Source organism: Notothenia rossii, assembly GCF_949606895.1.
Source record: "Notothenia rossii genome assembly, chromosome: 1".
NCBI lineage: Eukaryota > Metazoa > Chordata > Actinopteri > Perciformes > Nototheniidae > Notothenia > Notothenia rossii.
Window position 1 is genome coordinate 95703090 of NC_136912.1, and position 17022 is coordinate 95720111.

The 17022-nt window shown below is 44.6% G+C and overlaps 2 protein-coding genes across 2 annotated transcripts; both read left to right on the top strand.

The window, feature by feature from the left end:
- Positions 1 to 2535: 2535 nt before the first annotated feature.
- On the top strand, positions 2536 to 7107 carry LOC307020037 (uncharacterized protein; the record flags this gene model as incomplete). Its single annotated transcript, XM_079651125.1, has 4 exons — positions 2536 to 2567; positions 5350 to 5994; positions 6342 to 6418; positions 6541 to 7107. The coding sequence occupies 3 exons, from the start codon at positions 2536 to 2538 to the stop codon at positions 6403 to 6405; spliced, it is 741 nt and encodes a 246-aa protein (XP_079507251.1). The 3' UTR covers positions 6406 to 6418; positions 6541 to 7107.
- Positions 7108 to 9712: 2605 nt separating this feature from the next.
- On the top strand, positions 9713 to 16459 carry trmt13 (tRNA methyltransferase 13 homolog). The gene is made up of 11 exons (XM_079689913.1): positions 9713 to 10025; positions 10772 to 10818; positions 10896 to 10962; positions 11459 to 11518; positions 11609 to 11678; positions 11757 to 11863; positions 12301 to 12513; positions 13154 to 13226; positions 13346 to 13420; positions 13874 to 14258; positions 14980 to 16459. The coding sequence occupies exons 1-11, from the start codon at positions 9915 to 9917 to the stop codon at positions 15143 to 15145; spliced, it is 1374 nt and encodes a 457-aa protein (XP_079546039.1). The 5' UTR covers positions 9713 to 9914; the 3' UTR covers positions 15146 to 16459.
- The last annotated feature ends 563 nt before the right edge of the window (positions 16460 to 17022 follow it).

Below are 17022 nucleotides of genomic sequence, written 5' to 3' on the forward strand. Positions count from 1 at the left end.
TCAATTATTTTTAAACTTTCTGTGAGGAATACTGTAAAAATGTTCAGTAAATAACTTTTGCTTGTAAAATAATGGAAGTAGTGTCTGTCAGTAATGCTCTGTCACTCCCTCCATAGCTGAGGGAGGAGTAATCCGCAAATTAAAAGCAATACTTTTTCACTGTAGGCCTACCAGGAGTTTTGAAGAGTAACATAGGTCATGATGGAAATAAAAATTCCATGCTGGTTAATTTTGTTTGGATATTTAAACGCAGCTTCTGGACAACCTAACTATTCAAGTTTGTTTTTTTTGGCTATGATTGCTGGTATTTTACTTTGAAATATGTCTTAATGTACCAGAGCAGAGTACATGTTAGTCTTCAGTAATTAATTTTGTGTTTCACAAAATACAAATATATTGTTTTCTGTTATAACCACCTATTGTTATACATTAAAGGTGGGGTGGGTAAGAATGGAGAAACCAGCGCTAGAATCTGAAAGTACGCAGCCGAAAAAAATCTGCCCCTTCCTTCAGACTTCCTTACAGAGCCCCTCCTCCAACACACACGAACGCGCACATGACCAATGAGGGCACGAGATAAGTTTGTGCACAGATGGAAGGCAGACAGGCAGGTAGGCCATCCAGTTACTTTAGCCGGCTCAGATGATTGGTCGTGCTTTTTACAGCGCCACGGCTTCTTCCACAGATGACTTTTTGTTGGTATTTGTTGTCAAAGCTCTTCAGATATTCATTGCTATCGGGATGTTAAGAGCATTCCATGGAATATAACAACAAGTGTTTCTGAAGTGAATTACCTACCCTACCTTTAAAGACAATAGTCAATTACAATAAATGTAAATGTATATATACATTATAAATAAAAAACGATGAGCCTTGTCTTAAAATATAAAAATAAAAAGCTATTTTGTCATTTAAAATGTGGTTAAATAAAGGCTGGTTCATTTGCTGTGGTTATTTTTTACATTAGGCCCGTCAAACAAGAGCATAAAAAGCGTTTAATAGAATTGCTAAATATTGAACCTATCATATTTCAAACATTAGAGCTTTATGTGTTTCTGATCAATATTAAAATCCCAAACAGTTTTTATTTTCTAAATCAAAAGCGCAGAAAACAAAAAATTGCATATAAAAAAAGTCCAGCATAGTATTTGATCCTTAAACTAACTCCAGCTCCTGATGGTGTCGCCTATATGCAGGTGCTCAGGGTTTGAAATGTGCACAAAGCCACCTCAATCCTCGAAATCCCTGGGAACAACATCTCAGATAAAGGACTGCAGTGTGTATGGAAACTAAACCATATGTTTGTAATGATCTCCTCCCAAAACATTGTGTCAGTTCAACTGTACCTTCGCTCTACTTACTGTAATTTAACTGTGTTGTTATGCATATCGTTCGCGATATGACCACTGGACAAGTTACTATCCTTGGAAAAACTAAATGTTTTAAAAAATGTCAGTACATTATTATTTCAAGTAGGGAAACTAAGTTAGCATGTAAGTTTTAGATGAGGTTATCGATCAATTTAATGAAAAACATGGGCTTCTGTTTAACTTTGGGCCTCAATGTTTACAGCGTTATTAATCCTTTGTTTATTTATACATTTCCTGATTGTCCTTGACAGTTAATGGCAGTTCACGATCGTATCGTTTTTAGGTACTATTATTAGGTACTGTTTTTTAATGAACATTTTTAAATGATCTTACCTACCACGTGCAGTGCTCCAAAGTACCTCTGGACGCACTAGTGCTGCTATTGGAGTACAATCTGGTTAGGACACATGTTCATCACACGGACACCTGTGATATGATTTGGGCACAGATGTCACAATAACTCAGATAAATTGTATTTGTGCTCTCTGCTGATTTTGGCACCCTGGTTGTCAAGTCTTAAGTTTACGGGTATAGAATAAAAAGGTCACACATAAGGAATTAAGTGGAAAATAAAACATTGACTTAATTGGACTAAATAAAACATTTAGTAATTTTTGAGGACCATGAGAAATCAAACATGGAAAATAGCTCCTGAGGTGTTTTATCTAAGTTGAACAAACGATGTACACTTTTTGGATGTTTATAACACTTCCTCATTGGTTCTGTTTTCCAAAAGCAACTACTGTAGTTCCGACAACTGCAGCCCCCATTACTGTAGCCCCTACAACAGCTGTTCCCATAACTGCAACACCCACAACTGCTGCACCCACAACTGCTGCACCTACAACTGCTGCACCCACAACTGCTGCACCTACAACTGCAGCACCCGCAACTGCAGCACCCACAACTGCTGCACCCACAACTGCAGCACCCACAACTGCTGCACCCACAACTGCTGCACCCACAACTGCTGCACCCACAACTGCTGCACCCACAACTGCAGCACCCACAACTGCAGCACCCACAACTGCTGCACCCACAACTGCTACACCCACAACTGCTACACCCACAACTGCTGCACCTACAACTGCTACACCCACAACTGCAACACCCACAACTGCTGCACCTACAACTGATGCGCCTACAACTGCTGCACCCACAACTGATGCACCCACAACTGATGCACCCACAACTGCTGCACCTACAACTGATGCGCCTACAACTGCTGCACCTACAACTGCTGCACCCACAACTGCTGCAAACACAACTGCTGCAGCACCCGCAACTGCAGCCCCCATTACTGTAGCCCCTACAACAGCTGTTCCCATTACTACAAGTCCTACAACTGCAGCCCCTACAACTGCTGCTTCGCCAGCAACTGCAGCACCCACAACTGCTGCACCCACAACTGCTGCACCTACAACTTTTGCACCCGCAACTACAACTGCAGCACCTACAACTGCAGCACCCACAACTGCAGCACCCACAACTGCAGCACCCACAACTACAACTACAACACCTACAACTGCTGCACCCGCAACTGCAGCACCCACAACAACTGCACCCACAACTGCAGCACCCACAACTGCTGCACCCACAACTGCAGCACCCACAACTGCTGCACCCACAACTGCAGCACCCGCAACTGCAGCCCCCATTACTGTAGCCCCTACAACAGCTGTTCCCATTACTACAAGTCCTACAACTGCAGCCCCTACAACTACTGCTTCGCCAGCAACTGCAGCACCTACAACTGCAGCACCCGCAACTGCAGTACCTACAACTGCAGCACCCGCAACTGCAGCACCTACAACTTCAGCACCCGCGACTGCAGCACCCACAACTGCTGCACCCACAACTGCAGCACCCACAACTGCTGCACCCACAACTGCTGCACCCACAACTGCTGCACCCGCAACTACAACTACAGCACCTACAACTGCTGCACCCGCAACTACAACTGCAGCACCCACAACTGCTGCACCCACAACTGCAGCACCCACAACTGCTGCACCCACAACTGCTGCACCCACAACTGCTGCACCTACAACTTTTGCACCCGCAACTACAACTACAGCACCTACAACTGCTGCACCCGCAACTACAACTGCAGCACCTACAACTGCAGCACCCACAACTGCAGCACCTACAACTTCAGCACCCGCAACTGCAGCACCCACAACTACTGCACCCACAACTGCAGCACCCACAACTGCTGCACCCACAACTGCTGCACCTACAACTTTTGCACCCGCAACTACAACTACAGCACCTACAACTGCTGCACCCGCAACTACAACTGCAGCACCCACAACTGCAGCACCCACAACTACAACTACAGCACCTACAACTGCTGCACCCGCAACTGCTGCACCCGCAATTACAACTGCAGCACCTACAACTGCTGCACCCGCAACTACAACTGCAGCACCTACAACTGCAGCACCCACAACTGCAGCACCCACAACTACAACTACAGCACCTACAACTGCTGCACCCGCAACTGCTGCACCCGCAACTACAACTGCAGCACCCACAACTACAACTACAACACCTACAACTGCAGCACCCACAACTACAACTGCAGCACCCACAACTACAACTGCTGCACCCACAACTACAACTGCAGCACCCACAACTACAACTGCAGCACCTACAACTGCAGCACCCACGACTGCTGCACCCACAACTGCTGCACCCACAACTGCTGCACCCACAACTGCAGCACCCACAACTACAACTGCAGCACCCACAACTACAACTGCAGCACCCACAACTACAACTACAGCACCTACAACTGCTGCACCCGCAACTGCTGCACCCGCAACTACAACTGCAGCACCCACAACTACAACTACAACACCTACAACTGCTGCACCCGCAACTGCTGCACCCGCAACTACAACTGCAGCACCCACAACTACAACTGCAGCACCCACAACTACAACTACAACACCTACAACTGCTGCACCCACAACTACAACTGCAGCACCCACAACTACAACTACAACACCTACAACTGCTGCACCCGCAACTGCTGCACCCGCAACTACAACTGCAGCACCCACAACTACAACTGCAGCACCCACAACTACAACTGCTGCACCCACAACTACAACTGCTGCACCCACAACTACAACTGCAGCACCCACAACTACAACTGCTGCACCCACAACTACAACTGCAGCACCCACAACTACAACTGCAGCACCCACAACTACAACTGCAGCACCCACAACTACAACTGCAGCACCCACAACTACAACTGCAGCACCCACAACTACAACTGCAGCACCCACAACTACAACTGCAGCACCCACAACTACAACTGCTGCACCCACAACTACAACTGCAGCACCCACAACTACAACTGCAGCACCCACAACTACAACTGCAGCACCCACAACTACAACTGCAGCACCCACAACTACAACTGCAGCACCCACAACTACAACTGCTGCACCCACAACTACAACTGCAGCACCCACAACTACAACTGCTGCACCCACAACTACAACTGCAGCACCCACAACTACAACTGCAGCACCCACAACTACAACTGCAGCACCCACAACTACAACTGCAGCACCCACAACTACAACTGCTGCACCCACAACTACAACTGCAGCACCCACAACTACAACTGCTGCACCCACAACTACAACTGCAGCACCCACAACTACAACTGCTGCACCCACAACTACAACTGCAGCACCCACAACTACAACTGCAGCACCCACAACTACAACTGCAGCACCCACAACTACAACTGCTGCACCCACAACTACAACTGCAGCACCCACAACTACAACTGCTGCACCCACAACTACAACTGCTGCACCCACAACTACAACTACAGCAACTACAACTGCAGCACCCACAACTACAACTGCAGCACCCACAACTACAACTGCAGCACCCACAACTACAACTGCAGCACCCACAACTACAACTAGTGCACCCACAACTACAACTGCAGCACCCACAACTACAACTGCAGCACCCACAACTACAACTGCAGCACCCACAACTACAACTGCAGCACCCACAACTACAACTGCAGCACCCACAACTACAACTACAACACCTACAACTACAGCACCCACAACTACAACTGCTGCACCCACAACTACAACTACAGCAACTACAACTGCAGCACCCACAACTACAACTACAGCACCCACAACTGCAGCACCCACGACTGCTGCACCCACGACTGCTGCACCCACAACTACAACTGCAGCACCTACAACTGCAGCACCCACGACTGCTGCACCTACGACTGCTGCACCCACGACTGCTGCACCCACAACTGCTGCACCCACGACTGCTGCACCCACAACTGCTGCACCCACAACTGCAGCCCCCACAACTGCTGCACCCACAACTACTGCACCCACAACTGCTGCACCCACAACTGCTGCACCCACAACTGCTCCACCTACGACTGCTGCACCCACAACTGCTGCACCCACAACTACTGCACCCACAACTGCTCCACCTACGACTGCTGCACCCACAACTGCTGCACCTACGACTGCATCACCTACAACAGTGGCTCTAAACACTTCAGCTCCTCCAACTCCCCGTATCCCACCAACTACTGGAGAACCACCAACCCAAGGTTTGGACTCAAACTATTATTTTTACATTTTGATTTCATGTCTGTTACGCAGGAATTAATGGTAGAATGTTTTAAATATGGCCAAAGTCATTAAGTGAAGCTCACACTAAGAAAGAAACATAATAAAATCCACTTTGACCCCAAGTGTAGCTCTCCCACTTTTTATTTTAGAACATTATAATGGCTATAAGCCACAGTTTCATGGAGTTCAAATGTATTTGTATGATTACGGGGATCAATAGTATATTAAATATATGAGTATTTAGCAATAATGTTATTTTCATGAAAGGGTATGATTATAAAATTGGCCTTCACATGTCCTACTTATGTTTTTTAATCACATACAGGCCTGGCACAACTACAAGTGAGAATAAGTACCTTTGGGGAGGTCAGCGATGGAACCATCAATGAACTTGTTAAACAGGTATGGAAACCAGAACATGTCAGATAGCTTTTATGTGAAGGATCCTCACACAACATAATCAATGATAGAAATGAGATATAACTTTGATTCATTGGAGTTCATTGTGCTTTCTCTACATTTAGTTTTTTGGAGACCGGCTCCCGAATGGAACAGCTCACACAGTTACCGTGAAAAAGATACGAAGGGTTCAAGTGTCCACATAGAACGTCATGGAGATTTTTGACAAATGCAATTCCAGGTTGGGCTGGTGGTGAAGGGGCAGTCCCTCTAAACCATTTCATCATATCAGGAAAGTGTCTTTGATTTGTATATTGCTTTCAGGTTGGGCACAACACATCGTATGTCATTATACTCCAGTATGTTGAAGTGGTCTACAACCAATAACTAAAAATCAACAGAAGTATCTGGATTGCTCTTAAGGTGCAGGAGAAGGTGTTTTTAATCAACGCAAAACTTAAATTTTAGGTTCACAACCCAGCTTTTTGTCCAACTAAAACTTTTTTTAAAAGAACCATTTTCCCTTTTAACCAAAACATATTCTTGTTGTTAACATTCGGGTAAATGTGTTACTAATTTGTGTTTGTGATTTGTTGTGCATGACTGGAAGCCAATAGCGAACCAGGTTAAAGTTCAATGATGGGTATAAATAAAGCAACGCCTCCAATGGGAGTGTCCGTTAAATGAAAGCCCACTGTCTCGGATGCTTCGTTATTGCACCCACAATATGTTCAACGTAGGTAACAAACACGTTAGAGTTCAGCGTAGGTAACAAACACGTTAGAGTTCAGCGTAGGTAACAAACACGCTAGAGTTCAGCGTAGGTAACAAACACGTTAGAGTTCATCATAGGTAACAAACACGTTAGAGTTCAGCGTAGGTAACAAACACGTTAGAGTTCAGCGTAGGTAACAAACACGTAAGAGTTCAGCGTAGGTAACAAACACGTTAGAGTTCAGCGTAGGTAACAAACACGTAAGAGTTCATCATAGGTAACAAACACGTAAGAGTTCAGCGTAGGTAACAAACACGTTAGAGTTCAGCGTAGGTAACAAACACGTAAGAGTTCAGCGTAGGTAACAAACACGTTAGAGTTCAGCGTAGGTAACAAACACGTTAGAGTTCAGCGTAGGTAACAAACACGTTAGAGTTCAGCGTAGGTAACAAACACGTTAGAGTTCAGTGTAGGTAACAAACACGTTAGAGTTCAGCGTAGGTAACAAACACGTTAGAGTTCAGTATAGGTAACAAACACGTTAGAGTTCAGCGTAGGTAACAAACACGTTAGAGTTCAGCATAGGTAACAAACACGTTAGAGTTCAGTATAGGTAGCAAACACGTTAGAGTTCAGTATCGGTAACAAACACGTTAGAGTTCAGTATAGGTAACAAACACGTTAGAGTTTAGCGTAGGTAACAAACACGTTAGAGTTCAGTGTAGGTAACAAACACGTTAGAGTTCAGTGTAGGTAACAAACACGTTAGAGTTCAGCGTAGGTAACAAACACGTTAGAGTTCAGCGTAGGTAACAAACACGTTAGAGCTGAAAGTATGTTCATTACATCACCAGTAACTTTGACCTAAGGCGACTTTTCTACACTCAAAACTGTGGGCAATCCTCACAGGAGTCATTCGGGGGTGAAATATAAATATATCAGATTTCCTACATGTTCCTTATGTATGATTAAGGTTCCCTGGACCCAGGGGCGGTTCTAGGGGGGGCCAGGGGGGGCCAGTGCCCCCCTAGCACTGACTTTGGACACCTCTGTGGCCCCCCTAAAAATGAAAAAAAAAAGTTTATGATTAAAACGATTTCTTGGCTGACGGAATAGGCGGAAGTTAAAATAATTTGTCATTCTAGTCGGACCCATTAGAGCAGGGTATGATTTCACTGCGTCCGTGGGAGCTCTGACCCCTCCTTATGGTAAGGTGACCAGATTTTCAAAATTAAAACCGGGGACATTGAGTTTTGCGGTCAATATATCATCAACATATCCAATTTTCTTCACTGTTAAAGAAAAAAGGGGGACAATTCTGGTTTAATGTAATTCGAACATTTGAACTGTTGGATACAAACAGAAGGAAGTTAGCTCATATATGAGATTTCAAAAGTATTTTATTTTGAAAGTCTTCATCAGATTGTCCTGATTTTCTCTGATTGACTAGATGGGGTCTCCTGCTATCACCCTGAAGTGAAATAAGTATTTGATTGACTTCGAATGACTCTTTGATTATGGACGGTTTCCACTAAATAAATAATAATCAAAATATATATGGACAATAGATCTAATTTGAGATTTTAAACAGCATACATTTTAAATTCTGCTTCAGAAAGTAATGTTATTTGAGGAGTGTTGTGAGATGGTGTCAACATCAATTGAAATTAGTCACCCAGTGGAAATGTCAGATATGTCTTCATAACTGTATACTTATATTTTACATTCACTCAGTTATAATGTGGTAGTTATACGCAGTTTGTTTTAAATTATTATTGATCACATTATATAGTACATATTTCTTAATTTAAGCTCCCGTATATATGAATATGTTTGGTGTGTTTTTTAGGTAAATTTGTTATTGACCGAGTAAACGCTTTTATTTTGAAGGCAGTTTTTACAGGCCTCTATCTATTTTATTCGTGCACTGCAATACAATGTGCGGGCTGGCTTGACTGTGTTTTCTCAAGTGGGGGCTGGCTCTACCACTGTCTGTTTACTTAGTGTTTCCTGACATGAAATGTTTTATTTCACCTTGCTATGTGTTTTTAACGTATATTAAAAAACGGGGACATTTCCGGGGACAGTTTCAACCGGGGACAGGCCAATACAAACGGGGACTGTCCCCGGAAACGGGGACGTCTGATCACCTTACTTTATGGGAGCTCAGCTCCCATAAAGTACCGCAGTCTCTTCCTTTTGAATTCCCCTATCCACTATCCCTTAACCCCGTGACGTTTCACACAGAGGTCAAGGGATAGACCATAGGGATAGACGTTAGCTGATTTTTGGACTAACAAACAACCCTGAAAGTTTTTGTTTTGAACAAAATCAGAATTCTGACATTTTCAGAAAAATTCCAAATGTTTGCATTTTTCCAAAAAGTCATAATGTTCGAATTTTATGAAAAAAAATCATAATTTGGGGGTTTTCTGAAAAAAGTGAGAGTATTGAGATATCCAGAAATAGTCATCATTTTGAGAATTTTTGAAAAAAATCATCAATTTGAGTGTCAAAATTCAGAATTTTGAGGGAAAAAAATCCCAAATTTTTAAAGAAATATCAGATGGAGTTTGCAAGAGCTTTTATTTTGAAATTACTTCCGAAAGCTCCACCCGTTGCCCGAATAACCATTTTTGACAGTTCAGTAAGGTAAGAAAAAAAGTACAAGTACAAAAAGTACAAGAAAACCAACAAACTCAAACTCGTATCTCCGCAGTATTTCCTACGGTTGTGCCGAGCACTTGAACGCAGCAGGAGCGTCACCACGTCACTGTTTTCAACATGGCGGCGCCCCTGCCCGGTAGGTGTGGATTCTTCGTGGAGAAAAAGAAACGCTTCTGTAAAATGATCGTGGCACGAGGAAATGTGTTCTGCGGAGAACACGCGACTCAGGTGAGTGCAAGGACTCGTGGTGAGTTCAGGGACCAGTGGTGAGTTCAGGAACCAGTGGTGAGTTCAGGGACCATGATAACAGCTGAGCGAGGGATCCTCATTAGTCTAAACTCCTGTACTGTGTGTACTGTATACTGTGTGGTGTACTGTGTGTACTATATACTGTATACTGTGTGTACTGTGTGCAACATGGTGTATTCAAACAGTCTGATAGCTTATAATTACATGTAATGAGGTCCATATATTTAGATTTATAATGCACAAACTCAGATTCATGTTAAAGTCATGGTGTTCTCAGATAGTCTCTAGTCAACACCATCTACAGAAATGTTCTTATAAATATAATGCTTATGTCTGCAGGAGTCAGTGATATATGTACGTGTACTATGAGGCCATGCTTTGTTGTATACCAGGGAAATGTTCATATTTTAGAACATTTTGCACTTTATTATCCAGTTTCCAGCTGAAACCATAAATGACTAAACACATGAATGCGTTATTATGATATAGTATATTATGAAAAACAGAGGAATACGTGGTAGCAGAGTCACACAGATGCCTATTTATTTATTTATTCACTTTGAATGCTCATGTTTGTACTTTTTAATGTTTTTAGAGGTGAAGGAGCAGGGTGTACTTTCATTAGAGATCTCTCTATGTGGTCTTTAGTAACTAATCAATAACCTGAACCTAAAATGAATAATTAGTGTTAGATGATTGATTTAATCCCTGTTCCCTGTGAGCAGGAGGAGGGCAGCTGCAGGAGGATCGTTTGTCCTCTGGACCCCAAACAGTGAGTCACTAAATAATAATTATATTAATCAGCTTTATTAATAATCAGGAGGTTTGATGAATCACTTCCTGTTTCAGCACCGTGAGTGAAGACAAGCTGGAAAAACACCTGAAGAAATGTAACTCCAGAGAGAAGCCCAAGCCTGTGAGGCCACTATTACACATATCATTGTTATTATCATTTCTATTATGATTATTGTTATCATCATTCTTTTTATTTATTTTTTTAATTATTATTCAGAAGAAAATCTGAATTTGGACATTTCTGAAAAAGACAGATTTTAGAGATTTTGGGGGGAATTTTGGGAAAAAGTCAGAATTTAGAGATTTTTGGGAAAAAGTCTGAATTTTAAGTTTTTGGGGAAAAAGTCATTATGAAATTTTTGGGGGAAAAAATCAGAATTTTGTGATTTTTGAAGAAAGTCAAAATAAGTCATAGTTTTTTGATATTCAGAAAAAACTCATAATTCTGATATTTTCTGAAAAAATACATGATTTAGATTTTTTTAACTTCTGAACTTTTTACTGCGTGTACATGATTTTTTGAAAAAGGTTATTATTATTTTATTTGTATTATTATTAATATATATATTATTGTATTTATTTGAAGCTCAATGAAATGTGATTTTGACTTCCTGCAGGTTTACTATGTGGAGAACATAAACGCTGGACCAGCTGACGGAGACGAGCCGCTCCAACAGGTAACATCTCACCTGAATATTATAATCATAATATTATAAACCATAATAATACAGATATTAGACCTACTAATAACAGCTGCTGTGTCTCAGGTGAGTCTGTGTGATCTCAGCCGGACTCAGCTACAGTCTCTGTTGGACAAACTGAAGACAGCCGCCACAGGTGAGTCAACATTCACCTGTGAGTTAGATGAGGGTGATGATGATGAGGAGGATGATGATGATGATGTTGTTGTTGTAGGACTGCAGTGCGACATTGAGGACGGTTTTCTGTCTCATCCGGTCGTTCAGGAGGAACTGGACGACCCAAAGAACGGAGACTCCGCCAACAAACACCTGAAGCAGCAGGTAAACACAAACACCTGAAGCAGCAGGTAAACACAAACACCTGAAGCAGCAGGTAAACACAAACACCTGAAGCAGCAGGTAAACACAAACACCTGAAGCAGCAGGTAAACACAAACACCTGAAGCAGCAGGTAAACACAAACACCTGAAGCAGCAGGTAAACACCAACACCTGAAGCAGCAGGTAAACACCAACACCTGAAGCAGCAGGTAAACACCAACACCTGAAGCAGCAGGTAAACACAAACACCTGAAGCAGCAGGTAAACACAAACACCTGAAGCAGCAGGTAAACACAAACACCTGAAGCAGCAGGTAAACAGACACTGGACTCACCTGAGCTGAAAGCCACAGGGATTAAATGAAACAACTTTCTTTAAAAACAGAAATGTGTTCAGATTGGGTTTGTTGTTCCTCTCTCACCTGTCAGGTGTGTGCAGTCCTCTCTGTTAGGTCACATGGAGGCACTGGGGCTGCTGGGTAGGGGGCGGAGCTTCGTGGAGTTCGGAGCTGGTCGAGGGAAACTTTCCCACTGGATCCACGAAGCCCTGAGGAGACGAGACCCCCTGAAGACAGGTGAGGAACAGAAGACCAGCGAGGATCTGAAGGATCTGCACTTCCTGCTGGTGGAGCGCAGCAGCACGCGGTTCAAGGTGAACCACATTATTAATACATGACACTTATATAGCGCTTTTCTTCAAACGCAAAGACGCTCTGACTGAGAATAACACAAAAACAAAGAGAATACGTAAAGAGACGAACAGAAACAGGGGGGGGGGGGTCAGTGTTGAACAGGTTACTTAATATTACTCCTTCCTGCAGCCCTAGAGATACATGCTGTAACTGACAGGGTTGGAGTTATGTGTGAGCCAATGGGAGCTAAGGAGGGTCTGAGCTCCTAAAGCAGTGAAACCCTACGTCTGTGGGGGTCGCCAATACATTACCAACAACCATTATTTTAATCACAAATCCTACATGTGTCAATGTGATGAGTATTTATGTTATCGAGGTAAATCTGCTCAAAGAACTACGCATCGTATTCTCTCTTGAATGACATCATGCCAGCACTTCAACTCCAAGGCCTCTGCCTGTGAGCGTGCTGTGCCGAGATGATGTGCTATGTGGTGTGCGTAGTTTAACCTTTTCATATTTAAGTTTGTAGCAGGTAGAGGGCTGCTGCTGTGTGTGCGTTAGTTTGAGAGACCCCCATGAAGCTCAGATTATAACTCGAACCCTGCTCACAGAGCCTTCAGAGAGATGAGGCCATGTCTTAAGTGGTTTTTGTCTCATCAGGTGGACGGGAAACATCAGGAGCCTGGGGTTCAGTTCGAGAGGCTGCAGGTCGACATCCAGCATCTGGACTTAAGTAAGGAATGAACATCTGGATTTAAATAAGACACAAACAACTGGTTTTAGAAAACAGACGAACATCTGGAGGCCCAGGTGAGTTCTGCTGTTGACCTCCTGTCTCTCTGCTGTCTCCAGGTAAAGTGGCGCCGCTCACCGACAGGAAGCTGCCTCTGGTCGCCGTGGGGAAACACCTGTGTGGAGCTGCGACAGGTGAGAGCAGGGCTCAGCGTGTTCTCTTCTGTTGGGGAAACAGTCCTCTTCCAACATGAGAGCAACATGCTAACAAAGGTATCAACTGTAGCTGTGAACATGACAGGATGTGTGATTACCTAGAAGAGCATCAGGACTGTTTGAGGCATATGATAGCTATGTGATTAACATGATGACTCAGCCTCTATGGAGAGAGACATATGACAAGCATGCTCATTTCTGACGTGGAGCTAATCTGAAGTAAACATTGAATACTGCTTTCTATTCCTCCATCTTGTGACTGAGGAACTCCCTCTCTTGGATATCAGCATGTGAAGGACACTGCTCAGGAACTAGTTGATGCTCTGTATGTGATGACTACTTCCATTCTGGAGAGGATCACAGATACATGGATCCTGAGATTCAAGCTCAAGCCGGGGACCAGTGAATATTTTCTAACATCTTCTGTCTCAGATCTGGCTCTCCGCTGTCTGCTCGACACACCGCGACCCCGAGAGGAGAGCGGACCACCACCGAAACGCCTCAAAACAACAGAAGAAGAGGATTCAGCAGACCCTGATCTAGTTCCTGGTTCTGGTTCTGGTCCTGGTCCAGTTCTGGGCGTTGCCGTGGCGCTGTGCTGTCACAACCGCTGTGAGTGGCGTCACTACGTTGGGAAAGAGTTCTTCCTGCAGCGAGGAATCGGAGCTGAAGAGTTCGCAGCGTTCTGCAGGATGTCGAGCTGGGCCACGTGTGGAATGAGACCGACCAATCAGGACGCTCCATCTCAGGATCCTGCCAATCAGAGCAGAGAGGAGGAAGAGCACGAACCGGCGGAAGAGAGGGACGCTGTGAGCGGGTAAATATCTCACCTCTGAGGTTTTACTTTTTAGTTTACTTTTTCTCTGTTCTGGTTTTTATAGAAGACCTTAAGGGAAAGTGAGACAATAAATATTCTGGTGAACATTTTTTGAATTGTGTATAAATGTTCTTCCCTGCTGCTTTAAGACTTTAGTTGCTTTACATCAGTGCTTCTCAAAGTGTGGTCCGCGAACCACTGGTGGTCCATGAGCACCCCCTAGTGTTCAGTGAGTATATTGGTAACATTTCCCATTTGAAATAAATAAATACATTTAAGTTTTCCGCACTCTCGCGGGAATATCTCCGCAATGGAGCGAGATTAAGTTTTGATTGCTTGATGTAGCCCAGCGCAACACCTTCGTCACACATGTTGCCACTTGTTTGTATCATTTTCAGGTGATTTGCAATCTGTTCTAGAAAAACGATGTGTTTTTGGATATTTGTGGAGTCAGGTGGTCCGCGAGTGTTTTTTTATTGGTTAAGTGGTCCTTGGTATGAAACAGTTAGAGATACACTGCTGGAGATCATGTGGGGAAAGTCTTTGTTGTACTACTCATTTTGTCCACAAGAGGCAGTAGTCCCTATTTTAATAAATTTTTCTGCGAGTGCATTTTAATTTCTCCATTTGCTCTAAACACAAATCGCTGAAATGACAAAAACGTCATCCGTTTTTTAACAGTTTTGTAACCCCTCATCCCCCCTTCATGTTTTCTCTGCAGGTTCCTGTCAGTGGAGGAGAGAGAGCAGGTCGGGCGTCTCTGCAAACAGCTGATCGACGCCGGAAGAATCCACTTCCTGCAGGAGAGAGGATTCAACAGCAAACTGACTCGATACGTTAGCAGTCAGGTGACTCTGGAGAACGTGCTTCTGACCGCTGTCCCCTGAACGCCTCACTGTAGAGAGACGTCCTGCTGTCCCCTGAACGTCTCACTGTAGAGAGACGTCCTGCTGACCGCTGTCCCCTGAACGCCTCACTAGAGAGAAGTCCTGCTGACCGCTGTCCCCTGAACGCCTCACTAGAGAGAAGTCCTGCTGACCGCTGTCCCCTGAACGCCTCACTGTAGAGACGTCCTGCTGACCGCTGTCCCCTGAACGCCTCACTGTAGAGAGACGTCCTCCTGACCGCTGTCCCCTGAACGCCTCACTGTAGAGAGACGTCCTGCTGACCGCTGTCCCCCGAACGCCTCACTAGAGAGACGTCCTGCTGACCGCTGTCCCCTGAATGTCTCACTGCAGAGAGACGTCCTGCTCACCGCTGTCCCCTGAACGCCTCACTGTAGAGAGACGTCCTGCTGAACGCTGTCCCCTGAACGTCTCACTGCAGAGAGACGTCCTGCTCACCGCTGTCCCCTGAACGCCTCACTGTAGAGACGTCCTGCTGACCGCTGTCCCCTGAACGCCTCGCTGTAGAGAGACGTCCTGCTGACCGCTGTCCCCTGAACGCCTCACTGCAGAGACACGTCCTGCTGACCGCTGTCCCCTGAACGCCTCACTAGAGAGAAGTCCTGCTGACCGCTGTCCCCTGAACGCCTCACTAGAGAGAAGTCCTGCTGACCGCTGTCCCCTGAACGCCTCACTGTAGAGAGACGTCCTCCTGACCGCTGTCCCCTGAACGCCTCACTGTAGAGAGACGTCCTCCTGACCGCTGTCCCCTGAACGCCTCACTGTAGAGAGACGTCCTCCTGACCGCTGTCCCCTGAACGCCTCACTGTAGAGAGACGTCCTGCTGACCGCTGTCCCCCGAACGCCTCACTAGAGAGACGTCCTGCTGACCGCTGTCCCCTGAATGTCTCACTGCAGAGAGACGTCCTGCTCACCGCTGTCCCCTGAACGCCTCACTGTAGAGACGTCCTGCTGACCGCTGTCCCCTGAACGCCTCGCTGTAGAGAGACGTCTTGCTGACCGCTGTCCCCTGAACGCCTCACTGCAGAGAGACGTCCTGCTGACCGATGTCCCCTGAACGCCTCACTGCAGAGAGATGTCCTGCTGACCGCTGTCCCCTGAACGCCTCACTGCAGAGAGACGTCCTGCTGACCGATGTCCCCTGAACGCCTCACTGCAGAGAGATGTCCTGCTGACCGCTGTCCCCTGAACGCCTCACTGCAGAGAGACTATCAGGGTTATTATTTACAGCTGAAATGAAAATATGTTTTCAAATGTTTTTTAAGTTTTTATTAAAGAGTTTTTACTTGTGTACAATCTGTATTCTGATTTAAAAAGATAATTAACCTATTTTATTTCTCATTTTTAATAGATTTTGTTTGATCAAATTAATAAATAAAATGTTAATGCAAAGCAGGATATTTATATGTTCTTACAGGGTGAGATAGGTGCGTCAATATACACTTTTTATGGGAGTTAACATACACTTAGTAAAAATAGGACATAAAACATTATAGAAAAAACGTCCCTGAAGAGGCACTATGGTTACACACTTCATAGTTTTAGTTTTAGAGATGAATAACTCATATAAAGTTAGAAATCTAACACAAACAGGAAACAGTGGGTGATTAAAAAGTCCCTATTCTGATTTCTGTGGTGTGTTCTATTGGTGCATGTAAATGGTCTGCAAAAGCTAAAATCGCTGTTTCCTCCAGAGGGAGTTACTCTTTAAAGTGGACCTATCATGCTATATGTGAATAATATAGTGTAGGACCATACCTATATGAGGCATATTTATACTTTTTATTTTTCAAAATACCAAACAGATCATGCATTTTAGCCATTCCTCATTTCGCTCAATTGAACAGTGTCTTAGCATC